The sequence below is a fragment of the Salvelinus fontinalis genome, chromosome 16 (assembly GCF_029448725.1).
Source record: "Salvelinus fontinalis isolate EN_2023a chromosome 16, ASM2944872v1, whole genome shotgun sequence".
NCBI lineage: Eukaryota > Metazoa > Chordata > Actinopteri > Salmoniformes > Salmonidae > Salvelinus > Salvelinus fontinalis.
Window position 1 is genome coordinate 26,954,852 of NC_074680.1, and position 27,984 is coordinate 26,982,835.

Genomic DNA, 27,984 nt, shown 5'->3' on the forward strand with positions numbered 1-27,984 from the left:
TTGCTTGCGTCCGTAATTGGTCTACGGTCAAACGACCACCCCTCATCGATGTCAAACGCTTCCTAAAACACTTCAGTGAGCAGGCCTTTCTAATCAACCTGGCCCGGGTATCCTGGAAGAATATTGACCTCATTCCATCAGTAGAAGACGCCTGGTTATTCTTTAAAAGTGCTTTCCTCACAATCTTAAATAAGCATGCCCCATTCAAAAAATGTAGAACTAGGAACAGATATAGCCCATGGTTCACTCCAGAGCTGACTGCCCTTGACCAGCACAAAAACATCCTGTGGCGTACTGCATTAGAATCGAATATATGCAACTTTCAGGGAAGTTAGGAACCAATATACGCAGGTAGTTAGGAAAGCAAAGGCTATCTTTTTCAAACAGAAATTTGCATTCTGCAGCACAAACTCCAAAAGGTTCTGGGACACTGTAAAGTCCATGAGGAATAAGAACACCTCCTCCCAGCTGCCCACTGCACTGAGACTAGGAAACACTGTCACCACGATAAATCCACGATAATTGAGAATTTCAATAAGCATTTTTCTACGGCTGGCCATGCTTTCCACCTGGCCACCCCTACCCTGGTCAACAGCCCTGCAACCACACATCAACTTGCCCAAGCCTCCCCATTTCTCCTTCACCCAAATCCAGATAGCTGATGTTCTGAAAGAGCTGCAAAATCTGGACACCTACAAATCAGCAGAACTAGAGAATCTGGACCCTTTCTTTCTAAAATTATCAGCTGAAATTGTTGCAACCTCTATTACTAGCCTGTTCAACCTCTCTTTCGTATCGTCTGAGATCCCCAAAGATCGGAAAGCTGCCGCGGTTATCCCCCTCTTCAAAGGGGGAGACACTAGACCCAAAATGCCACAGACCTATATCTATCCTACCCTGCCTTTCTAAGGTCTCCGAAAGCCAAGTTAACAAACAGATCACCGACCATTTTGAATCCCAAGGTACCTTCTCTGATATGCAATCTGGTTTCTGAGCTGGTCATGGGTGCACCTCAGCCACGCTCAAGGTCCTAAACGATATCATAACCTCCATCGATAAGAGACAATACTGTGCAGCTGTATTCATAGACCTGGCCAAGGCTTTCAACTCTGTCAATCACCACATTCTTATCGGCAGATTCAACAGCCTTTGTTTCTAAAATGACTGCATTGCCTGGTTTACCAACTACTTCTCAGACAGAGTTGAGTGTGTCAAATCGGAGGGCCTGTTGTCTGGACCTCTGGCAGTGCCACAGGGTTCAATTTTCGGGCCGACTCTTTTCTCCGTATACATAAATGATGTTGCTTTTGCTGCTGGTGATTCTCTGATCCACCTCTACACAGACGATACCATTCTGTATACTTCTGGCCCTTCGTTGGACACTGTGTTAACTAACCTCCAGACGAGCTTCAATGCCATACAACTCTCCTTCCGTGGCCTCCAACTGCTCTTAAATGCAAGTAAAACTAAATGCATGCTCTTCAACCAATCGCTGCCTGCACCTGCTCGCCCGCCCAGCATCACTACTCTGGACAGTTCTGACTTAGAATATGTGGACATCTACAAATACCTAGGTGTCTGGTTAGACTGTAAACTCTCTCCTTCCAGACTCACATCTCCAATCCAAAATTAAATCTAGAATTGGCTTCCTATTTCGCAACAAAGCATCCTTCAGTCATGCTGCCAAACATACCCTTGTTAAACTGACTATCCTACCGATCCTTGACTTCGGCGATGTCATTTACAAAATAGCCTCCAACACTCTATTCAACAAATTGGATGCAGTCTATCAAAGCTCCATATACTACCCACCACTGCGACCTGTATGCTCTCGTTGGCTGGCCCTCGCTTCATATTCATCGCCAAACCCACTGGCTCCAGGTCATCTATAAGTCTTTGCTAGGTAAAGAGCCACCTTATCTCAGCTCACTGGTCACCACAGCAGCACCCACCCGTAGCACACGCTCCAGCAGGTATATTTCACTGGTCACCCCAAAGCCTTTGGCCGCCTTTCCTTCCAGTTCTCTGCTGCCAATGACTGGAACGTATTGCAAAAATCACTGAAGCTGGAGACTCATATCTCCCTCACTAACTTTAAGCACCAGCTGTCAGAGCAGCTCACAGATCACTGCACCTGTACATAGCTCATCCAACAACCTCATCCCCATACTGTTTTTTTTTTAGCTTCTTTGCAGCCCAGTATCTCTACTTGCACATTCATCTTCTGCTCATCTATCACTCCAGTGTTCAATTGCTACATTGTAATTATTTCGCCACTATGGCCTATTTATTGCCTTACCTCCCTTATCTTACCTCATTTTCACACACTGTATATAGACTTTCTTTCTATTGTGTTATTGACTATGTTTTGTTTATTCCATGTGTAACTCTGTGTTGTTTGTTTCGCACTGCTTTGCTTTATCTTGGCCAGGTCGCAGTTGTAAATGAGAACTTGTTATCATTTAGCCTACCTCGTTAAATAAAGGTGAATATATATATATATTTTAATAATAGGTAATCAATTTGGGCACCAGGCATATCCATACCTGGTTTTAACATCTACTCTATGGTCCATATAGCCTCCCATGCCAAAACCTCTGCACCTATATGAATATCTGCCATCAGATGGCAGTGTCACACAAAATCTACCCTGTAAACAAATGAATGAGAAGAGTGATCAAATCAAGCAGCTGATTTAAATAACCTTATAGACAAATCATCAGCTGTATTTACATGGACTTATAGTAATTTTGTAGTGGTGCCAGGGTATGATATCGTTTACAATTAGGATTTGTGTAATGGCATTATTCATATCACGGATTAAATGACCATTTGAATAGACGTTCACTGTTCTAAACCATAACAAAAGCCAAGGAGAAAATAAACTATTTATTTAACAGAAATACAAAATGTATCACCTTTTGTGATCGCTTATATGATGTAATATACAGTAAGTTTAAAAATAAGAACCATATTTGGAAGTAATAGCAGACCAACTACAATGTAAACAGTCCATACATAGGCTATGTGCATATATGACGCCTGCGCCAACAAAAATAAGACGTTTCAACCGGTCTGCCATCAGGACATACTGTAATAGAGAAAAAAATGATATTCAAACACCCTACTAGTTCATAACCAGTACACATAAGTAAAAACAAACATAGGACAAGTTTTGACTGTGCCTAGGGGCCTGAGAGATCTGTCACGTTGCCCAGGAGTGGGAGTATTTCTCACCAAGCTGCATTTAGCCATGTATGTATTTATTTATTTACAGTGATAGTGGCTGAGGCTATGGGGACATGAATGGAAACAATAACAAAACATCAAAATAAATGTGCCAGCACAAAGTCCAATCACATTGGGTCACGTTTGTGTTTTAAGGCTCTCTGGCCCCAGGCAGGTGTGCTTAGCTGGTTTGCCTCTAAGCCAGGAACCCAGAGATACCGAAGTGCTGCTAGTTGGCCGGAGTGGGTCTTCACTGTAAACTGTAACAACACCCTGCTCTTCAGCTCTGAGTCCTGAGACATCACTAGCCCTCCAGTTGCTCCAGCAGGGGGTTGGCTTCACTCTCAGGGGTCTTGACGCTGTCCGTTCTGACTATGCACGTTGGGCGGTGGTGATTCAACATGATGATCAGCTGCTGCCGCTCATGCTTCAGCTCCTCAACCTGAGCTTTGAGTTCAGAGTTCATCACCTCTAGTCTCTCCGATTCCTGAGACAGAGGGGGCAGGAAGATCATTACTTATTCCTAGAAAACTGGAGAATTATTTCACATTTCATTAAAGAAAACCTCTCACCCTTTGTAGATAGTCTGTCCTCTCCTTTTTTTTGTTTCTACAGCGTGCTGCTGCTACTTTGTTTTTCTCTCTCCTTCGTTTCCTCCTGTCTTCTTCCTCATCTCTCTACATTAAAGGGAAATGCAAACATATTTTAAAACTGAACAAGGTGGAAAATGGACCCTGCAATTATGTTTCAACTGCAGGAAACAATCTAAAAGGGGTTAGTTGTTTTAATGATAGTTCTGTCCAATAGGTGATGCTATTCGTCAACATTAAAGGCCCATTGCAATCAAAAACATGATATTCTGTGACACACACCCAAACATTGTAGAATAATAGTAAAGACATCAAAACTATGAAATAACACATGGAATCATGTAGTAAGCAAACAAGTCTAAAACAAATCAAAATAGATGTGAGATTCTTCAAAGTATCCACCCTTTGCCTTGACAGCTTTGGACACCCTTGGCATTCTCTCAACCAGCTTCCTGAGGAATGCTTTTCCAATCTTGAAGGAGTTCCCACATGCTGAGCACTTGTTGGCTGCTTTTCCTTCACTCTGCGGTCCAACTCATCCCAAACAATCTCAATTTGGTTGAGGTCGGGTGATTGTGGAGGCCAGGTCATCTGATGCAGCACTCCATCACTCTCCTTCTTGGTCAAATAGCCCTTACACAGTCTGGAGGTGTGTTGGGTCATTGTCCTGTTGAAAAACAAATGAGTGGGACTAAGTGCAAACCAGATGGGCTGGTGTATCGCTGCTGAATGCTGTGGTAGCCATGCTGGTTAAGTGTGCCTTGAATTCTAAATAAATCACTGACAGTGTCACCAGCAAAGCACCCCCACACCTCCTCCTTCACGCTTCACGGTTGGAACCACACATACCAAAAATCTAAAATTTGGACTGATCAGACCAAAGGTCAGATTTCCACTGGTCTAATGTCCATTGCTCGTGATTCTTGGCCCAAGCAAGCCTCTTATTATTGGTGTCCAGTAGTAGTGGTTTCTTTGCAGCAATTCAACCATGAAGGTCTGATTCGCGCAGTCTCCTCTGAACAGTTCATGTTGAGAAGTGTGTTACTTGAACTCTGAAGCATTTATTTGGGCTGCAATCTGAGGTGCAGTTAACTGCCAAATTCTGAGTCTGGTAACCAATGAACTTATCCTCTGCAGCAGAGGTAACTCTGGATCTTCCTTTCATGTGGTGGTCCTCATGAGAGCCAGTTTCATCATAGCGCTTGATGGTTTTTGCGACTGCACTAGAAGAAATTTTGAAAGTTCTTGAAATTTTACGGATTGACTGACCTTAGTCTTTTCTTATTTGAGCTGTTCTTGCCATAATATGGACTTGGTCTTTTACCAAATAGGGCTAACACCCCTACCTTGTCACAACACAAATGATTGGCTGAAATGTATTAAGGTAAGATATTCCACAAATTCACTTGAATTTGAAATGCATTCCAATTGACTACCTCATGAAGCTGGTTGAGAGAATGCCAAGAGTGTGCAAAGCTGTGATCAAGGCAAAGGGTGGCTACTTTGAAGAATCTCATATATTTTGATTTGTTGAAAACTTTTTTGGTTACTACATGATTCCATATGTGTCATTTCATAGTTTTGATGTCTTCACTATTATTCTACAATGTAGAAAATAATAAAAAATAAAGAAAAACCCTGGAATGAGTAGGTGTGTCCAAACATTTGACTGGTACTGTATGCATACATGTCAGCGGAGGCTCCTCAGAGGAGGAAGGGGAGGACCATCCTCCTCAGTGAACTTCATTAAAATAAATTAAAAACAAGGTAAGCTTTTGGTTTTATTAATTTATTGCCACCAGGGCCCGTTGGTGTAACTGCCTACTGACTAAACATTAATGTTACTGCATGATTGTAGGAGGTTTTTTAGCCTGGTCACATACAGCTGATGTGTTGTGCATTGAAGTCCACAAAGGAAGGGAAAAAGGTGAGAAGAGTGCATAGAGGCGAGAAGGAATACAACATGGTGTTTACGCATGATATGGGGTGTATTCACTCCAATTCTGTTGAAAAACATATCTTAAAACGGAAGCAAACAACGGGGATAAAAGTACCTGAATTTGTCCAATAGAAACTCGTTTGGAACTGTTGGACTAATTACACCCTAGATAAGCTAGATGCAGGCAAGAGTGTGCAAGGCAGTATTGAATGTGTCACTGTCCATGTGTCACTGTCACCTCAAATTTCTCTCAACCTGTATGCACCTACATTGTAAACTTCCATTCATATGCCAAGTTTTAGCAAACTCCTGATGGCTATAGGGAACATTTGACTATCATGTAGTAGCCTGAACTGGGTGAACGGAATATGAACGACAGTCATCCAATATTCTGTAATAGATATTAGGCCATGCTCATAAAAAAAAAAAAAAAGGTGTCTTCCCTCATCATAAACAGCACTAACAACCACTGGTATGCATTTCCACACTACGAGGTTGGAATAATATTGTGAAATTCTGAAAATGCAATTTTTAAGTATAAGAGCTGTTTGAAAATCCATTTCAGCCTGCTTTGATGGGTTTGAGTTTTTGCCTGCCTGGTAGTGGTGGATGATAGCACTACTGAGTCGCCAACATATCGATGCTTGTATCAAAGTAACAATATCATGTGATGATGACATTGGACGCATTGGTGGTCACACTAGCATCTGGCAGGTGTCGTAACAGAGAGCCGATCACACTAGCATCTGACAGGTGTCGTAACAGAGAGCCGATCACACTAGCATCTGGCAGGTGTCGTAACAGAGAGCCGATCAAACTAGCATCTGGCAGGTGTCGTAACAGAGAGCCGATCACACTAGCATCTGGCAGGTGTCGTAACAGAGAGCCGATCACACTAGCATCTGGCAGGTGTCGTAACAGAGAGCCGATCACTGCTAGCAGCTTTTTGTTTTTATCTAGACATTTCACCTTAGCAGGTGTAAAGCTACTGTAGCTCAGGGCGTAGCGCCGTTAGGTAGAAGAATCGATTCTGAAATTGTAGCACACCATTGAATCTTGAGTTCCTATTTAGAATTGTCTCTCAGTGTTTGTAAATTAAACAGCTCTTGTAGTTGTTATTGGTGTTATCAAATTATGGTTCCAAAGTTTTTTTTAATTTAGAAAAGTTAGTTGAAAAAGTTTAATTCAATCCCAAAGCAATGTTGACAAGCAGTTACCACGTAATAAATTACGTACAAAGCTTAGTTTGATCCCTCCCTCAGTGGATTCCGCTGTGGCTTCCAAAACATTGAGCTCTGCTGGGCACTATTTACAGGGTTAATATAAACATTCTTCTCCAGTTCTCCCATGACAGGTGGTTCTGCCTGTACAGCAGCAGCAACTGAGTCTGTGGCCTTGATGCACAGGAACGAATCCCTGTTAGGATGTTCTTTTTTTCTTCTATTTTCTTTGAAACACTGGTTACATTGTATTTCTAACTTAAATCAAGTGTTTTGATAAGCATAGGCTGTTCTGATTTTTATTTAACATCCAAAATCATACAAAGGACTGTGGCTCCATTGTAAAAAAATACATATACACTGCTCAAACAAATAAAGGGAACACTTAAACAACAATGTAACTCCAAGTCAATCACACTTCAGTGAAATCAAACTGTCCACTTAGGAAGCAACACTGATTGACAATAAATTTCACATGCTGTTGTGCAAATGGAATAGACAAAAGGTGGAAATTATAGGCAATTAGCAAGACACCCCCAATAAAGGAGTGATTCTGCAGGTGGTGACCACAGACCACTTCTCAGTTCCTGTAACGGGTGTCTAGTTCTTCCTCCTCGGACGAGGAGAGGAGAGAAGGATCGGAGGACCAAAACGCAGCGTATGTGGAATCCATAATTTATTTACAGACGAAAACGAAACACTTGAATAAACTACAAAACAAATAAACGATGTAGACAGACCTGACTTGAGAACTTACAATAGACGAAGAACGCACGAACAGGAAACAGACTAACTACATGAACGAACAAACCGGAACAGTCCCGTGTGGTGCAACATACATAGACACGGAAGACAATCACCCACAAACAAACATTGTGAACAGCCAACCTTTATATGGTTCTCAGAGGAAAACGTCAAACACCTGTCCCTGATTGAGAACCATATAAGGCTAATTACAAGTGACCTAAACATAGAAACACAAAACATAGAATGCCCACCCCAACTCACGCCCTGACCAACTAAACACATACAAAATAAACAGAAAACAGGTCAGGAACGTGACAGAACCCCCCCCCCCCCCCCTCAAGGTGCGAACTCCGGACGCACCACCAAAAGTCTAGGGGAGGGTCTGGGTGGGCATCTGTCCACGGTGGCGGCTCAGGCTCTGGGCGTGGTTCCCATCCCACCATAATAAATCCCCGTTTTCTTATCCCCCTCACAATGACCACCCTCCAAATAACCCCACCTAAATTAAGGGGCATCACCAGGATAAGGAGCAGCACCGGACTGAGGGGCAACACCAGAATGACTGGCGGATCCTGGCTGGCTGGCTCTGGCGGATCCTGGCTGGATGACGGCTCTGGCTGGATGACGGCTCTGGCTGGTCCTGGCTGGATGACGGCTCTGGCTGGTCCTGGCTGGATGACGGCTCTGGCTGGTCCTGGCTGGATGACGGCTCTGGCTGGTCCTGGCTGGATGACGGCTCTGGCTGGTCCTGGCTGGATGACGGCTCTGGCTGGTCCTGGCTGGATGACGGCTCTGGCTGGTCCTGGCTGGATGACGGCTCTGGCTGGTCATGGCTGGATGACGGCTCTGGCTGGTCATGGCTGGATGACGGCTCTGGCTGGTCATGGCTGGCGGACGGCTCTAGCGGACGGCTCATGGCAGACGGGCGGCTTTGAAGGCTCAGTACAGACGGGCAGTTCATGCGGCGCTTGGCAGACGGACAGTTCAGACGGCGTTGGGCAGACGGACAGTTCAGACGGCGTTGGGCAGACGGGCAGTTCAGGCGCCGTTGGGCAGACGGGCAGTTCAGGCGCCGTTGGGCAGACGGGCAGTTCAGGCGCCGTTGGGCAGACGGGCAGTTCAGGCGCCGTTGGGCAGACGGGCAGTTCAGGCGCCGTTGGGCAGACGGGCAGTTCAGGCGCCGTTGGGCAGACGGCAGACTCTGGCCGGCTGAGACGCACTGTAGGCCTGGTGCGTGGTGCCGGAACTGGAGGTACCGGGCTAAAGCTACGCACCTTCAGGCTAGTGCGGGGAACAACAACAGGGCACACTGGACTCTCAAAGCGTACTATAGGCCTGGTGCGTGGTACCAGAACTGGTGGTACCGGGCTGAGGGCACGCACATCAGGGCGAGTACAGGGAGAAGGAACAGTGCGTACAGGGCTCTGGAGACGCACATGAGGCTTGGTGCGTGGTGCCGGAACTGGAAGATCGCCACCACATGTGCTCGCCACCACAGGGAGAGTGCGTGGAGGAGGAACAGGGCTCTGGAGACGCACTGGAAACCTGGTGCGTGGTGTAGGCACTGGTGGTACTGGGTTGGAGCGGGGAGGTGGCGCCGGAAATACCGGACCGTGCAGGCGTATTGGCTCCCTTGAGCACTGAGCCTGCCCAACCTTACCTGGTTGTATGCTCCTCGTCGCCTGACCAGTGCGGGGAGGTGGAATAACCCGCACCGGGCTATGTAGGCGAACCGGGGACACCATGCGTAAGGCTGGTGCCATGTAAGCAGGCCCGAGGAGACGTACTGGTGGCCAGATATGTAGGGCCGGCTTCATGACATCCGGCTCAATACTCAATCTAGCCCGGCCGATACGAGGAGCTGGTATGTACCGCACTGGGCTGTGCACACGTACAGGAGACACCATGCGCTCTACTGCGTAACATGGTGTCTGCCCGTACTCTCGCTCTCCACGGTAAGTACAGGGATTGGGCGCAGGTCTCCTACCTGACTTCGCCATTCACCCTTCTAGCCCCCCCAAGAAATTTTTGGGGTTTACTCACAGGCTTCCAGCCATGTCTCCTTGCTGCCTCCTCATACCACCGCTCCTGGGCTTTAGCTGCCTCCCTCTCTTCCTGAGAGCGGTGATTCTCTCCTGCCTTAGCCCAAGGTCCTTCTCCATTCAATATCTCCTCCCATGTCCACGAGTCCTGGTTTCTTTGTTGCGCTCTCCCACGCCGCTTGGTCTTTGGTTGGTGGGTGATTCTGTAACGGGTGTCTGGTTCTTCCTCCTCCTCGGACGAGGAGAGGAGAGAAGGATCGGAGGACCAAAACGCAGCGTATGCGGAATCCATAATGATTTATTTACAGACGAAAACGAAACACGAAAAAACACTTGAATAAACTACAAAACAAATAAACGATGTAGACAGACCTGAACTTAGAACATACAATAGACGAAGAACGCACAAACAGGAAACAGACTAACTACATGAACCAACAAACCGAAACAGTCCTGTGTGGTGCAACATACACAGACACGGAAGACAATCACCCACAAACAAACATTGTGAACAGCCAACCTTTATATGGTTCTCAGAGGAAAACGTCAAACACCTGTCCCTGATTGAGAACCATATAAGGCTAATTACAAGTGACCTAAACATAGAAACACAAAACATAGAATGCCCACCCCAACTCACGCCCTGACCAACTAAACACATACAAAATAAACAGAAAACAGGTAAGGAACGTGACAGTTCCTATGCTTCCTGGCTGATATTTTGGTCACTTTTGAATGCTGGCGGTGCTCTCACTCTAGTGGTAGCATGAGACGGAGTCTACAACCCACACAAGTGGCTCAGGTAGTGCAGCTCATCAAGGATGGCACATCAATGCGAGCTGTGGCAAGAAGGTTTGCTGTGTCTGTCAGCGTAGTGTCCAGAGCATGGAGGCGCTACCAGGAGACAGGCCAGTACATCAGGAGACGTGGAGGAGGCCGTAGGAGGGCAACAACCCAGCAGCAGGACCGCTACCTCCGCCTTTGTGCAAGGAGGAGCACTGCCAGCGCCCTGCAAAATGACCTCCAGCAGGCCACAAATGTGCATGTGTCTGGTCAAACGGTCAGAAACAGACCATGAGGGTGGTATGAGGGCCCGACGTCCACAGGTGGGGGTTGTGCTTACAGCCCAACACCGTGCAGGACGTTTGGCATTTGACAGAGAACACCAAGATTGGCAAATTCGCCACTGGCGCCCTGTGCTCTTCACAGATGAAAGCAGGTTCACACTGAGCACATGTGACAGACGTGACAGAGTCTGGAGATGCCGTGGAGAACGTTCTGCTGCCTGCAACATCCTCCAGCATGACCGGTTTGGCGGTGGGTCAGTCATGGTGTGGGGTGGCATTTCTTTGTGGGGCTGCACAGCCCTCCATGTGCTCGCCAGAGGTAGACTGACTGCCATTAGGTACCGAGATGAGATCCTCAGAGCCCTTGAGACCACATGCACATTTGTGGCCTGCTGGAGGTCATTTTGCAAGGCTCTGGCAGTGCTCCTCCTTGCACAAAGGCGGAGGTAGCGGTCCTGCTGCTGGGTTGTTGCCCTCCTACGGCCTCCTCCACATCTCCTGATGTACTGGCCTGTCTTCTGGTAGCGCCTCCATGCTCTGGACACTACGCTGACAGACACAGCAAACCTTTTTGCCACAGCTCGCATTGATGTGCCATCCTGGATGAGCTGCACTACCTGAGCCACTTGTGTGGGTTGTAGACTCCGTCTCATGCTACCACTAGTGAGAGCACTGCCAGCATTCAAAAGTGACCAAAACATCAGCCAGGAAGCATAGGAACTGAGAAGTGGTCTGTGGTCACCACCTGCAGAACCACTCCTTTATTGGGGGTGTCTTGCTAATTGCCTATAATTTCCACCTGTTGTCTATTCCATTTGCACAACAGCATGTGAAATTTATTGTCAATCAGTGTTGCTTCCTAAGTGGAACGTTTGATTTCAGAGAAGTGTGATTGACTTGGAGTTACATTGTGTTGTTTAAGTGTTCCCTCTATTTTTTTGAGCAGTGTATATATTACATACCCGTTCAATAGTTTGGGGATACTTAGAAATGTCATTGTTTTTGAAAGAAAAGCACATTTTTCGTCCATTAAAATAACATAAAATTGATCAGAAAACGTGTCGATTAGTGTCGAAATGGCCTACCCCTTCACAGAACAGCACAAACTGTCTAACCAGAATAGAAAGAAGTGGGAGGCCCCGGTGAACAACTGAGAAAGAGGACAAGTACATTAGTGTCTAGTTTGAGAAAGACACCTCACAAGTCCTCAACTGGCAGCTTCATTAAATGGTACCCGCAAAACACCAGTCTCAACGTCAAGTGAAGAGGCGACTTCAGGATGCTGGTGTTTTGATAAAATAACTTGTAACGGCTTTCCTCCTCCTCTTCATCCGAAGAGGAGGAGCAGGGATTCGACCAAAACGCAGCATTGTGAAATGACATGATTTTAATGAACAAGACGAAAAAACACGAAATGAAATACACTTGAATAATCAACAAAACAACAAAACGGAGTAGACAGACCTGGACATGGAACTTACATAAATACACGAAGAACTCACGAACAGGAACAGACTACATAAACCGAGACAGTCCTGTGTGGCGCGACGAACACTGACACAGGAGACAACCACCCACAAACAAACATTTTGAAAACACCTACCTTAATATGGCTCTCAGAGGAAATGAAAACCACCTGCCTCTAATTGAGAGCCATATCAGGTCACCCTTAACAAACATAGAAACACACAACATAGACTACCCACCCAAACTCACGCCCTGACCGTCAAACACATACAACATAACAGAAAACCGGTCAGGAACGTGACATAAACCCCCCCCTCAAGGTGCGTACTCCGAACGCACCACCAAAAGTCTAGGGGAGGGTCTGGGTGGGCATCTGACCACGGTGGTGGCTCAGGCTCTGGGCGAGGTCCCCACCCCACCATAGTCAATCCCAGCTTACGTCTCCCCCTTAGAATGACCACCCTCATTATACACCCACTTAGGTTAAGGGGCAACACCAAGATAAAGGACAGCTCCGGGACGAGGTAGCTCAGGACAGAGGGATAGCTCAGGACAGAGGGATAGCTCAGGACAGAGGGATAGCTCAGGACAGAGGGATAGCTCAGGACAGAGGGATAGCTCAGGACAGAGGGATAGCTCAGGACAGAGGGATAGCTCAGGACAGAGGGATAGCTCAGGACAGAGGGATAGCTCAGGACAGAGGGATAGCTCAGGACAGAGGGATAGCTCAGGACAGAGGGATAGCTCAGGACAGAGGGATAGCTCAGGACAGAGGGGCAACTCCGGACTGAAGGGCAGTTCTGGATAAATAGCCGCTCTGGGCTGAGGGGCAGCTCATGACTGGCTGGCGGCTCTGGACGCTCATGGCTGGCTGGCGGCTCTGGACGCTCATGGCTGGCTGGCGGCTCGGGACGCTCATGGCTGGCTGGCGGCTCGGGACGCTCATGGCTGGCTGGCGGCTCGGGACGCTCATGGCTGGCTGGCGGCTCGGGACGCTCATGGCTGGCTGGCGGCTCGGGACGGACGGGCGGCACTGGGCCGACGGGCGGCTCGGGCGGCACTGGGCCGACGGGCGGCTCGGGCGGCACTGGGCCGACGGGCGGCTCGGGCGGCACTGGGCCGACGGGCGGCTCGGGCGGCACTGGGCCGACGGGCGGCACTGGGCCGACGGGCGGCTCGGGCGGCACTGGGCCGACGGGCGGCTCGGGCGGCACTGGGCCGACGGGCGGCTCGGGCGGCACTGGGCCGACGGGCGGCTCGGGCGGCACTGGGCCGACGGGCGGCTCGGGCGGCACTGGGCCGACGGGCGGCTCGGGCGGCACTGGGCCGACGGGCGGCTCGGGCGGCACTGGGCCGACGGGCGGCTCGGGCGGCACTGGGCCGACGGGCGGCTCGGGCGGCACTGGGCCGACGGGCGGCTCGGGCGGCACTGGGCCGACGGGCGGCTCGGGCGGCACTGGGCCGACGGGCGGCTCGGGCGGCACTGGGCCGACGGACGGCTCAGACGGCACTGGGCCGACGGACGGCTCAGACGGCACTGGGCCGACGGATGGCTCTGGCCGGATGAGACGCACTGTAGGCCTGGTGCGTGGTACCGGAACTAGAGGTACCGGGCTAAGGACACGCACCTTCAGGCTAGTGCGGGGAACAGCAACAGGGCACACTGGACTCTCAATGCGCACTATAGGCCTGGTGCGTGGTACCGGAACTGGAGGTACCGGGCTGAGGGCACGCACATCAGGGCGAGTGCGTACAGGGCTCTGGAGACGCACAGGTGGCTTAGTGCGTGGTGCCAGAACTGGAGGCACTAGGCTGAAAACACGCACCATAGGGAGAGTGCGTGGAGGAGGAACAGGGCTCTGGAAACGCACTGGAAGCCTGGTGCGTGGTGTAGGCACTGGTGGTACTGGGCTGGGGCGGGGAGGTGGCGCCGGAAATACCGGACCGTGCAGGCGTATTGGCTCCCTTGAGCACTGAGCCTGCCCAACCTTACCTGGCTGAATGCTCCCTGTCGCCCGACCAGTGCGGGGAGGTGGAATAACCCGCACCGGGCTATGTAGGCGAACCGGGGACACCATGCGTAAGGCTGGTGCCATGTATGCCGGCCCGAGGAGACGTACTGGTGGCCAGATATGTAAGGCCGGCTTCATGACATCCGGCTCAATGCTCAATCTAGGTCTACCAGTGCGGGGAGGTGGAATAACCCGCACCGGGCTATGCACACGTACAGGAGACACCGTGCGCTCTACTGCATAACACGGTGTCTGCCAGTACTCCCGCTCTCCACGGTTAGCCTGGGAAGTAGGCGCAGGTCTCCTACCTGCCCTTGGCCCACCACCTCTTAGCCCCCCCCCCCAAGAAATTTTTGGGGTTTCTTCACGGGCTTCCGTGCTAGCCGCGTACCTTCATATCTCCGGTCTTGAGCTTGATTCTCTGGCTTCCAGCCACGTCTCATTGCTGCCGCCTCATACCACCGCTCCTGGGCTGTGGCTGCCTCCCTCCACTCACGAGAGCGGCGATATTCTCCAGTTTGCGCCCAGGGTCCCTTTCCGTCCAATATTTCCTCCCATGTCCACGAGTCCTGGTTCTTTAGTTGCGCTCTCCCACGCCGCTTGGTCGTATTGTGGTGGGTGGTTCTGTAACGGCTTTCCTCCTCCTCTTCATCCGAAGAGGAGCAGGGATTCGACCAAAACGCAGCGTTGTGAAATGACATGATTTTAATGAACAAGACGAAAAAACACGAAACGAAATACACTTGAATAATTAACAAAATAACAAAACGGAGTAGACAGACCTGGACATGGAACTTACATAAATACACGAAGAACTCACGAACAGGAACAGACTACATAAACCGAGACAGTGTTTGTCGCGCCACACGGGACTGACACAGGAGACAACCACCCACAAACAGTGTGAAAACACCTACCTTAATATGGCTCTCAATCAGAGGAAATGAAAACCACTTGCCACTAATTGAGAGCCATATCAGGTCACCCTTAACAAACATAGAAACACACAACATAGACTACCCACCCAAACTCACGCCCTGACCGTCAAACACATACAACATAACAGAAAACCGGTCAGGAACGTGACATAACTTAAAAAATAATTACTGTTTTCGGTTTCGATTATTTTGGTTAAATGCTGTAACAGAATAAAATTATTAATAAAAGTTCCATGATTGCCCATTACTGCTTATCACATACTAACTATAATTTATTCACTTTAATAAAATATTTCAGTTGTGAATTTTATTTGATTACTATTATTTCATTCCAAGCAAGTCATCATCTCATCTCTGTAGAGCCTGTGCTGTCTGACAAATCACTATTTTGTAGTTCTTCAAAGTAAATAATTCATACTTTTATGACGGCTGAATACCAACTATCAATCACTTTGATCATGTATTTTAAGGTAAAGATACCTAGAGCAGCTGATGCTTCTCGATCTCCTCACGATTGCGAATTCCTGTCTCTTCCATAGCCGTCGTAAATGATACACAGACCAAGTAGATGCGCTATGGATTATGGTCATTGTTGTTAATTACCACAGTTTAATACACTAAACTATGTAGAATATTGGCCTGTTGGAAACTACAACTCCTTACTACATCGTACAGTTCCATCTGGATTGGATTTATTTCTAGAGCAATGTGTACATGGAGTTCAAAGAAGAAAAAAATAACTAAATGGAATTCAAAATTGAACCGAAGTCAGTCACTAAGTTGTTTAAAACCCGAAAAATAACCGACAATTTGGTTAAATCACTTAGCACTAACCATGGATGCACAGTAAAAAAAAGTATAAATAAACAGGGCAAAAAGGGTACTGCAAGTAGAATGTGAACCCAACATTCTAACATATTTGTTTACCAACGCTCACGCCTATCCATTGCCCCACAACATTTTGAGAGGCAATGGGAAAACAGGTTTATATAAACAGCACCCATGCTGATATGTATTCCTGACCAGTAGATGTCTCTAATGTGCACTGTGTTAAAAGTTCAGAGTAACAGTTTTTCGGCACAACTGAGTGAAAGCCCCAAAGGCATTGGTTACCCATCACTACTGCCTGGTGGATTCACCAGGCGGTAAATTTGTTAATAGACCAATAAGAAAAATATTTCCAAACCTCTACGCAAATATCAGAGTTTTCACCACCCCAATCAGACCACACAGACAGTCCTTGCAAAATTCTTGCTTGATAAATTGCTCTTTGCTAAAAGAGGCTATTTGTTTCTTTTTGGCCATTTTTTATTGAAAACAATCACAGTAAGGTACTTAATTGTTATCTAGAAATGATTTGATATTGAGAAAAACAACTGCATTGGACCTTTAAGTAGATACTTAAGTCCCTCTGAGGTCTGGGAACTAAACATTGATGGTTAGAAAAGTTTGAAAAAACGAACGTCTTAAACAGTAAAATTACATGAAAGATATCTGAATTAACTTCTCACAACATCTTCAAGAACGAAAGCAAAACTTTAATTCTCACCTCTGTTTTGATGGTTAGGGGCCTCTTCCCTAGCTTGCCCAGGAAGTGCAGTGGAGAAAGCATGGCCCCCAGTTCCCGGAGGTTGGCGTATTTGAGCTGGTCAGTCAGTGTGGTGTAGGGGATCCCTGCCAGGGGACCCAGGCTGGGCAATGAGCCGGCTGTCATCCGAGGATCTGGGATTGGTCCCGGCATCATATAAGACCCAGCCGTGACCACAGCTGATAGGAACAGGGACAAAAGGGCAGGAAAATGCATTAAGAAAATGAAAGACGTGGATTGAGATGTACAATTCACCACTTTGTCCCCATGTTCTGAATATTTCACAACATTTTGCAGCTGTACCAGAGTAAAAGATCTGAATACATTTTACCCAAAATATTCACATTTCAAACCTGCTTCTAGTTTTGGTGTAGTTGACAGATAATTGGTTTACTTTCATTTCAGTCTGCTCAAGGGCTTAAAGGTGTCATTTCCACAAGTGCACCTGGTCTCCCTGGCAGCCTTCTCTAATGAAATGTTGGCCTGTTGCAGAGCAGGAGGCCGAGGCTGTCTACCATTAGGCCATTTTATTATTTCATCATTCATTTCTTTTTTCTGGAATGTATGTATACTCCCATTTACAGAGGTCTTGGCAAGGATCTGTGTTTTTTTTATTCCCAAGGAGGCCAAGAGGCACACAACCCTGCACAAAAGTAGACTCAGACACGTTCCACTTTATCCCACGGAGAGCTACAGACTGCCATTGCCAACAAACACCCATTTCCCATGTTTTCCTCCATATGAGCCTTTTCTCCATGTCAGGGAGGTGGAATGTGGCTGGAGGATCTCAGGACAATGTGGCCAACCCTGGTCCTCTGATAAAGCCCCTTCCTCTATCCCTTCTCCTATTTTGTCTGACTAAACTGACACTATCCAAGAGCTATGGTGTCACACTTGTTCATCAGCGTCTTGCCTGTAAATCTGTTTTATTTATAACTGTAGGGATATACAGTGCATTCGGAAAGTATTCAGACACCTTCACTTTTTCCACATTTTGTTACGTTACAGGCTTAATCTAAAATGGATTAAATACATTTTTAAAAAATCATTAAATCAACACACATACCCTATAATGCCAAAGCGAAAACAGATTTAGACATTTCTGCAAATGTATTACAAATATAAAACAGAAATACCTTATTTACATAGGTATTGAGACCCTTTGCTATGAGATTTGAAATTGAGCTCCGGTGCATGCTGTTTCCATTGATCATCCTTGAGATGTTTACAACTTGGAGTCCACCTGTGGTAAATTCAATTGACTGGACATGATAAGGTCCCAGAGTTGACAGTGCAAAAACCAAGCCATGAGGTCGAAGGAATTGTCCGTAGAGCTCCGAGACATGATTGTGCCTCGACACTGAGGGAAGGGTTCCAACACATTTCCGCAGCATTGAAGGTCCCCAAGAACACAGTGGCCTCCATCATTCTTAAATGGAAGAAGTTTGTAACCACCCAGACTCCCTAGAACTGGCTGCCCGGCCAAACTGAGCGATCGGGGGAGAAGGGCCTTGGTCAGGGAGGTGACCAAGAACCCGATGATCACTCTGACAGAGCTCCAGAGTTACTCTGTGTAGATGGGAGAACCTTCCAGAAGGACAACCATCTCTGCAGCACTCCACCAACCAGGCCTTTATGGCAGAGTGCTCAGACGGAAGCCACTCCCTCAGTAAAGGACACATGACAGTCCGCTTGGAATTTGCCAAAAGGCACCTAACAGACTCTCAGACCATTAGAAACAAGATTCTCTGGTCTGATGAAACCATGATTGAACTATTTGGCCTGAATGCCAAGTCTCACATCTGGAGGAAACCTGGCAACATCCCTAAGGTGAAACATGGTGGCAGCATCATGCGGTGGGGATGTTTTTCAGCAGCATGGACTGGGAGACTAGTCAGGATCAAGGGAAAGATGAACGGAGCAAAGTACAGAGAGATCCTTGATGAAAACCTGCTCCAGAGTGCTCAGGACCTCAAACTGGGGGCGACAGTTTACCTTCCAACAGGACAATGACCCTAAGCACACAGCCAAGACAACACAGGAGTGGCTTCGGGACAAGTCTCTGAATGTCCTAGAGTGGCCCAGACAGAGCCAGGACTGGAGACCTGAATCTCCCCATCCAATCTGACATAGCTTGAGGATCTGCAGTGAAGAATGGGAGAAACTCCCCAAATACAGGTGTGCCAAGCTTGTAGCGTCATACCAAAGAAGACTTGAGGCTGTAATCGCTGCCAAAGGTGCTTCAAAGTACTGAGTAAAGGGTCTGAATACTTATCACATCTTTTCAATACATTTACAAATGTCTAAACCTGTTTTTGCTTTGTTATGTGGTAATTGTGTGTAGATTGATGAGGGGAAAAAACTACTTAATCAGTTTTAGAATAAGGCTGAAACGTAACAAAATTTGGAAAGAGTCTAGGAGTCTGAATACTTTCCGAATGCGCTAAGTTTTGCAAGGAAATCTGCCTCTATTCCCAGGTGAGTAGCAAGTAATTAATTTGGTCGGATGACAGATAGGGTATAGTATATAAACTCAGCAAAATAAGTCCTCACTGTCAACTGCGTTTATTTTCAGAAAACTTAACATTTGTAAATATTTGTATGAACATAACAAGATTCAACAACTGAGACAAACTGAACAAGTTCCACAGACATGGAATAATGTGTCCCTGACCAAAGGGGAGGGTCAAAAGTAAGTCAATATCTGGTGTGGCCACCAGCTGCATTAAGTACTGCAATGAATCTCCTCATGGACTGCACCAGATTTGCCAGTTCTTGCTGTGAGATGTTACCCCAGTCTTCCACCAAGGCACCTGCAAGTTCCCAGACATTTCTGAGGGGAAGGGTCCTAGCCCTCATCGTCCCATCCAACAGGTCCCAGGCGTGCTCAATGGGATTGAGATCCGGGTTCGTCGCTGGCCATGGCAGAACACTGACACTAAAGTCTTGCAGGAAATCACACACAGAACGAGCAGTATGGCTGGTGGCATTGTCATGCTGGAGGGTCATGTCAGGATGAGCCTGCAGGAAGGGTACCACATGAGGGAGGAGGATGTCTTCCCTGTAACGCACAGCGTTGAGATTATCTGCAATGACAACAAGCTCAGTCCGATGATGCTGTGACACACCGCCCCAGACCATGATGGACCCTCCATCTCCAAATCGATCCCACTCCAGAGTACAGGCCTCAGTGTAACGCTCATTCCTTCGACGATAAACGCAAATCCGCCCATCACCCCTGGTGAAACAAAACCGTGACACGTCAGTGAAGAGCACTTTTTGCCAGTCATGTCTGGTTCAGCGACAGTGGGTTTGTGCCCATAGGCGACGTTGTTGCCGGTGATGTCTGGTGAGGACCTGCCTTACAACAGACCTACAAGCCCTCATTCCAGCCTCTCTCAGCCTATTGTGGACAGTCTGAGCACTGATGGAGCGATTGTGTGTTTCTGTAACTCGGGCAGTTGCCATCCTGTACCTGTCCTGCAGGTGTGATGTTCGGATGTACCGATCCTGTGCAGGTCTTGTTACACGTGGTCTACCACTGCAAGGACGATCAGCTGTCCATCCTGTCTACATATAGCGCTGTCTTAGGCGTCTCACAGTACGGACAATGCACATCTGCAGTCCTCATGCCTCCTTGCAGTATGCCTAAGGCACGTTCATGCAGATGAGCAGGGACCCTAGGCATCTTTGTGTTTTTCAGAGTCAGTAGAAAGGCCTCTTTAGTGTCCTAAGTTTTCATAACTGTGACCTTAATTGCCTACCGTCTGTACGCTGTTAGTGTCTTAATGGTGTGGGGACTGTGCTTTGGCAAAGTGGGTGTGGTTATATCCTGCCTGTTTGGCCCTGTCTGGGGGTATCATCGGATGGGGCCACAGTGTCTCCTGACCCCTCCTGTCTCAGCCTCCAGTATTTATGCTGCAGTAGTTTGTGTTGGGGGCTAGGGTCATTCTGTTATATCTGGAGTATTTCTCTTATACTTATCCGGTGTCCTGTGTGGATTTTAGTATGCTCTCTCTAATTCTCTCTTTCTTGGAGGACCTGATAGGACTACATGGCATGATGACTCCTTGTAGTCCCCAGTCGACCTGGCCGTGCTGCTGCTCCAGTTAACTGTTCTGTCTGCGGCTATGAAACCCTGACCTGTTCACTGTGATTTATTATTTGACCATGCTGGTCATTTATGAACATCTTGGCCATGTTCTGTTATCTCCACCCTGCACAGCCAGAAGAGAACTGGCCACCCCTCATAGCCTGGTTCCTCTCTAGGTTTCTTCCTAGGCTTTGGCCTTTCTAGGGAGTTTTTCCTAGACACCGTGCTTCTACACCTGCATTGCTTGCTGTTTGGGGTTTTAGGCTGGGTTTCTGTACAGCACTTTGATATGTGTTGTGATGTGTTATATATATATATATATATAACACATCTGGACAACATGACCACCTATGTGAGTATAATGTTCATTGACTACAGTACAGCATTCAACACTATTGTTCCCTCCAAGCTCAACACCAAGCTCTGGGTCTTGACACCACCCTCTGCAACTGGACCCTGGACTTCCTGACAGGCAGAGCACAGGCTGTGAGGATTGGCAACATCTCCTCTACACTGACTCTTAAAAGGGCCCCCTAGGAATGTTTCCTCGACCCTCTGCTGTACTTCCTATACACCTATGACTGCATGGCTTTGCATGACACTAATTCCATCAAGTTTGCTGATGACACCACAATTATAGGCCTGATAACTAACATCAAGTCAGCCTATAGGGAGGAGGTAAGTGAACTTGCAACCTCTCCCTCAACATCAGCAAAACAAAAGAGTTGATTGTTGACTTCAGGAAGCAGAGGGAACATGACCTGACTCAAATGAACGGGACTGCAGTAGAGTCAGCAGTTAAGTACCTCCGCGTCCACATCACTGAGGACATGACATTGACCAACAACACCACCACTCTTGCCAAGAGGGTGCAACAGCATCTTTACTTCCTAAGGCAGCTGAAGAAATTTGCATGCCACCCGGGTCGTCTCCATATACTACTGCCGCACCATCGAGAGCGCCCTGACTGGTTGCAACGCGACCTGGTAGGAAAATTGCTCCATCCACGACCGCAAGGCCCTCCAGCTTGTAATGAAGTTGGCCCAGTACATCACTGGTACCGTGCTCCCACCCATCCAGGACATCTACTCAGAACGGTGCCCGAGGAAGGCCCGCAGCATCATTAAGGACCCCACACACCCCAGCCACAAGCTGTTCACTCTCTTACCATCAGGCAGTCGGTATCGGAGCTTGAGGTCTGATACCAACAGGCTCAGAGACAGTGTTCAGTCTGATGGCTTGTAGATAGAAACTAACTGGACTGACCACCTGCACAGACTCTCCGCAACTTAACACATAATGTACTCACCTGCTGCTACCAGACTCTCCGCAACTTAGCACATAATGTACTCACCTGCTGCTACCAGACTCTCCGCAACTTAGCACATAATGTACTCACCTGCTGCTACCAAACCCCTCCGCAACATAGCACATAATGTACACACCTGCTGCTACTAGACTCTCCACAACACACACACACACCTGCTGCTACCAAACTCTTATTATGATTGCTAAATGCTGCAGAACTTAAACACTTGCCTCCCAACCCCCCTTCCCCAAAACGTGTTAATATTGGACTAAACATTGTGCCTTCCTGTATTATACTTATGCTAAAATGTATATTCTGTTGTACTGATCCATTTACTTTGTCTGTATTTTTTATATTTTATTACTGATTATTCTTGTTGTGAAGGAACCAGCAAGTAAGCATTTTGTTGGATGGTGAATACAATGTGTATCCCGTACATACGGCTAATAAAAATTCAAACTAGTAAAAGAGTGTACAGTAATCCAGACACCAACTCAAACCCAGGATACATTGATACAGAATGTCCTACACAGACCTCTGATTCTACCCAAATAATAGAAAGTACTGAAGGTTTCCTTCAATGTCTATACAGCCTGGGCCTTTGCCGTTTAGTCGTACAACGTTGAGTTGCAATTAATGGGATCCAAGCAAAGTAAGCCAATAACCTCACTCTGGGCAAGGTACCAAGCTAAGTAATTCGAGGTTTTGGTGTATTTGCATGCAAGTGTAGCCTTTTTCACTCAAGAATACGCTACCCCTTTCTACCTGCCCCCTCCCTCCACCTAACTGCCTAACTAATGTGCAACATTAAATCTACCAACCGCTTCCATTTGCCCTCCTTTTACAGCAAATTCTGTTCAACTAAGTAAATAATTTACTAAAATATTACCATTGCACAGCTACAACCCATTTTGGCTTTACGGATGAAAATCTGGTAATTGTCAGAATATATATCTCACACACAGTACCAGTCAAATGTTTGGACACACCTACTCATTCCAGGATTTTTATTTGTACTATTTTCTATGTTGTAGAATAATAGTGAAGACATCAAAACTATGAAATAACATATGGAATCATGTAGTAACCAAAAGTGTTAAATCAAAATATTTTAGATTCTTCAAAGTACCCACCCTTTGCCTTGACAGCTTTGCACACTCTTGGTATTCTCTCAACCAGCTTCATGAGGTAGTTAGTTACCTGGAATGCATTTCAATTAACAGCTGTGCCATTTTAAAAGTTAATTTGTGGAATTTCTTTCCTTAATGCATTTGAGCTAATCAGTTGTGTTGTGACAAGGTATGGGTGGTATACAGAAGATAGCCCTATTTGGTAAAAGACCAAGTCCATATTACGGCATGAACTGCTCAAATAAGCAAGGAGAAATGATAGTCCATCATTACTTTAAGACATGGTCAGTCAATTTGGAAAATGTCAAGAACTTTGAAAGTTTCTTCAAGTGCAGTCACAAAAAACATCAAGTGCTATGATGAAACAGGCTCTCATGAGGACCACCACAGGAAAAGAAAGGCTCAGTTACCTCTGCTGCAGAGGGTAAGTTCATTAGTTACCAGCCTTAGATTGCAGCCCAAATAAATCCTACAGAGTTCAAGTAACGGACATCTCAACATCAACTGTTCAGAGGAGACTGTGAATCAGGCCTTCATGGTCGAATTGCTGCAAGAAACCACTACTAAAGGACACCAATAAGAAGAGACTTGCTTGGGCCAAGAAACACGAGCAATGGACATTAGACCGGTGGAAATCTGTCCTTTGGTCTGATTTTTGGTTCCAACCGTCGTATCTTCGATAGAGTAGGTGAACGGATGATCTCCACATGTGTGGTTCCCCCCGTGAAGCATGGAGGAGGTGGAGTGATGGTGTGGGGGTGCTTTGCTGGTGACGCTGTCAGTGATTTATTTAGAAATCAAGGCACACTTAAAACCAGCATGGCTACCACAGCATTCTGCAGTGATGCACCATCCCATCTGGTTTGCGCTTAGTGGGACTATCATTTTGTTTTTCAACAGGACAAATCAAATTTATTTATTTTGCCCTTACATCAGCTGATATCTCAAAGGGCTGTACAGAAACCCAGCCTAAAACCCCAAACAGCAAGCAATGCAGGTGTAGAAGCACGGTGGCTATGAAAAACTCCCAAAAAAGGCCAAAACCTAGGAAGAAACCTAGAGAGGAACCAGGCTATGAGGGGTGGCCAGTCCTCTTCTGGCTGTGCCGGGTAGAGATTATAACAGAACATGGCCAAGATGTTCAAATGTTCATAAATGACCAGTATGGTCAAATAATAATCACAGTTGTCGAGGGTGCAACAAGTCAGAACCTCAGGGGTAAATGTCAGTTGGCTTTTCATAGCCGATCATTGAGAGTATCTCTACCGCTCCTGCTGTCTCTAGAGAGTTGAAAACAGCAGGTCTGGGACAGGTAGCACGTCCGGTGAACAGGTCAGGGTTCTATAGCCGCAGGCAGAACAGTTGTGTAAGGGCTATTTGACCAAGAAGGAGAGTGATGGAGTGCTGCATAAGATGACCTGGCCTCCACAATCACCCGACCTCAACCCAATTGAGATGATTTGGGATGAGTTGGACCGCAGAGTGAAGGTAAAGCAGCCAACAAGTGCTCAGCATAAGTGGGAACTCCTTCAATACTGTTGGAAAAGCATTCCTCATGAAGCTGGTTGAGAGAATGCCAAGAGTGCAAAGCTGTCATCAAGGCAAAGGGTGGCTACTTTGAAGGTTACTACATGATTTCATGTGTTATTTCATAGTTATGTCTTCACTATTATTCTACAACGGAGAAAATAGTAAAAATAAAGAAAAACCCTGGAATGAGTAAGTGTGTCCAAACTTTTGCCTGGATAGATAGAGAGAGCTAACTAACAGAATAGATATTGGTATGTCTTAGACAGGTTTTGCTTAGCCTGCTTCACCTTATGTGCAGATGTAACGGATGTGAAATGGCTAGCTAGTTAGCGGGTGCGCGCTAGTAGCATTTCAATCAGTTACGTCACTTGCTCTGAGACTTAAGTAGTGTTGCCCCTTGCTTTGCAAGAGCCGCGGCCTTTGTGGAGCGATGGGTAACGATGCTTCGTGGGTGACTGTTGTTGATGTGTGCAGAGGGTCCCTGGTTCGCGCCCGAGGTCGGGGCGAGGGGACGTAGTAAAGTTACAACTGTTACATTGATGCTGTTGACCCGGATCACTGGTTGCTGCGGAAAAGGAGGAGGTTGAAAGGGGGTGAGTGTAACGGATGTGAAATGGCTAGCTAGTTAGCGGGTGCGCGCTAGTAGCATTTCAATCAGTTACGTCACTTGCTCTGAGACTTAAGTAGTGTTGCCCCTTGCCTTGCAAGAGCCGTGGAGCGATGGGTAACGCTGCTTCGTGGGCGACTGTTGTTGATGTGTGCAGAGGGTCCCTGGTTCGCGCCCGTGTCGGGGCGAGGGGACGGTTTAAAGTTATACTGTTACACAGAACGTGATTCAATTTTTGCTATGTGGTGCACATTTGGTTGTACTGGACTGAAACCAATTTTTAAATCAAGAAAATACAAGCAAATGTCCATCATTTTGTCATAGCATATAATTAGTTTCAGTTCTAAAGTTCCTCAAAAGAAAAGTACCAAGCCCAAAAACCTGGAAATAATATGTGGAACTCCTCTGGTATTGTTAAAACTAGTACTGTTATGATGTTAGTTGCAATGCTACATGATGACAATTACCTTTGTGGCAGCTTTAGTAGCCTATGCAGTAGTCACATACTTCAACAACCAGGTCTCCGTAATGTTTTTTTTTATGCAACAACTAATGTGTATCTACAAACAGAGCCATAAGAATGTGCAGACAATTTTAATTAACAATACAAATATCGCCATAGCACAGTTTATGTGCAGGCTAACTGCAGTTACACAGTCATTGCAGATATCTAAGAAAATTATCTAATAGATGTATTGTTGTCCTTGCATTAGAGACAAATACATCTTGGTAATTTATGTTAATGCCCTGACTAAATTGCTCTGGATAAGTGCATCTGCCAAATGAACAAAATGTATATCTTAATGTAATGCCCGGTCCTGTAAAGCGCGGTTACATTGCATTCACAAAGAAACATGTTTTCTCCCTCCCGGTGAAAGGAAGGAATGAATGGTGAACAATAAGGCAGGATTTATGAGCAATCCAATGTCTCATGTCAATCTGGTCCAAAATGGTTCCTCACGTCTAGCTTTGATAGACGCCTTTGGATGTTTTCAATTGAGGACTGTGTACCTGCAACCTCACCATTCATACCAATAATCTATGTCCCAATAAAGGCAGATTAGAACACTTAATTAAAATAAAATATGTATTATAAGAATAAGTACGATACAAATGTGTTCATTACTCAATGATTTGGGTATGCAACAGTGAAAGTTTCAATACTAAAACAGAAAGTGAAAAAATAAAAAAAACTTTAACAGAGAGCTGAATTAGTTGCGAAATGAACATTATTACCAGAAGCCTATTTTATTTAACAGAAAAAATAGATCCAGCGTCCACTGTAAATAGTAGGCTACCTACTAAATTGATACATTGTCATTATTCCAACACGTTTTTGTAAAACTCCTGAAAGCCCGTGTTTACACAGCAACAAGAAAAGTAAACCTCGGTTAATAATGATACACTTGAGTCATGACTCATTTCAAAGCAGAAGTTATTATTCAGTATAGCATGCATGTTATGTAACTGACTTTTGCTGTGATGAAACGTTAAACCAATTATACTTGTTCGTTCAGGAAAAATTAAGTTGCAGAGAAACACTTTATTGGGATGAATAAACGTGTAGGTCTGCAAGCGTGCATACTAAACAGAAGAAAACCATTGAGTGTAAAGTTGTCTCATGAAGAACGTTTTTAATCTCCATAAATGCTTAAATTAGGCTATTGCTGCCCAATTCAAAGAGAACGAAAGAACGGGATTGCACAATTGCACGACTGTGCACAATTGTCCACTGAAAAACTCATGAATTGCACACATTCGCAACTCAAGTGTGGCGCCCCAGTATAATAAATGTTTCTCGACTACGAAAATGTATTACCTGACTTTGATCCCGAGTGCAACAGTTGTCCTTTCTTCTTGTCAGCTGAAGGTCGAGAGTATATTTTAAAAAGTGGAAACCGTTGCATCAGCCCGTTTAAATAGTGATCCCTATCTGGGAGGATTTGGGAATGCGGAAATGAGTTATGCCAACTAGACGTAAACTGGGATGTAAAAAGCACAGCTAAAAGTGGGAGCAAGAAGTGGGGAAGTCCTATCCGCCCCTCCCCTAGAAACCAGAAAACAAACCCCTCCACTGACCCAGTGCAGAGCAGGACAGACCCTGTCGTCTGCCCACGCACCTCAATTGGGATTCCGTGTGTAATTTACACCTGCCGTTAATGCCTATAAACGCCATTTTTGTTTGAATAATTTACAATACCAATACTCTCACCTTCTTTTCCAGAGACAGAAACACACAGAGAGAGAGAGAGAGAGAGAGATAGCGAGCGAGCGAGAGAAAGAGATCGAGAGGGAGAGATATTTTCTACAACAATTAAGAGAAACTACAAACAAGGGGAGCATCCAGATCAAATTCAATGCGGTTGTTTCTAGATATTCAGGTGACCATAGAATGTATTGTTTTATCTAATTATGAAATGCATTAATTGTGAAACTCGATGGAGCAACACTAGCTGGTATGTGTGATGTTTTACAAT

At 46.4% G+C, this 27,984-nt stretch overlaps 1 protein-coding gene across 1 annotated transcript; it reads right to left on the reverse strand.

Annotated features, from left to right (window-relative positions):
* Positions 1–2,874: 2,874 nt before the first annotated feature.
* On the reverse strand, positions 2,875–27,927 carry jdp2a (Jun dimerization protein 2a). The gene is made up of 4 exons (XM_055864854.1): positions 27,327–27,927; positions 16,800–17,017; positions 3,801–3,905; positions 2,875–3,715 (listed from the first exon to the last, which is right to left on the reverse strand). Exons 1-4 carry the CDS (start codon positions 27,412–27,414, stop codon positions 3,533–3,535), a joined length of 594 nt encoding a protein of 197 aa, XP_055720829.1. The 5' UTR covers positions 27,415–27,927; the 3' UTR covers positions 2,875–3,532.
* Between the last annotated feature and the right edge of the window lie 57 nt (positions 27,928–27,984).

Excerpts from the sequence above, each read along its gene's own strand:
- jdp2a (XM_055864854.1), bottom strand. The coding sequence starts at position 27,414 with ATGCAACGGTTTCCACTTTTTAAAATATACTCTCGACCTTCAGCTGAC. Across the intron at positions 17,018-27,326 it reads GCACTCGGGATCAAAGTCAG|CTGTGGTCACGGCTGGGTCT; the intron begins GTAATACATTTT and ends TGTTCCTATCAG. Across the intron at positions 3,906-16,799 it reads CCCTAACCATCAAAACAGAG|AGAGATGAGGAAGAAGACAG; the intron begins GTGAGAATTAAA and ends CCTTTAATGTAG.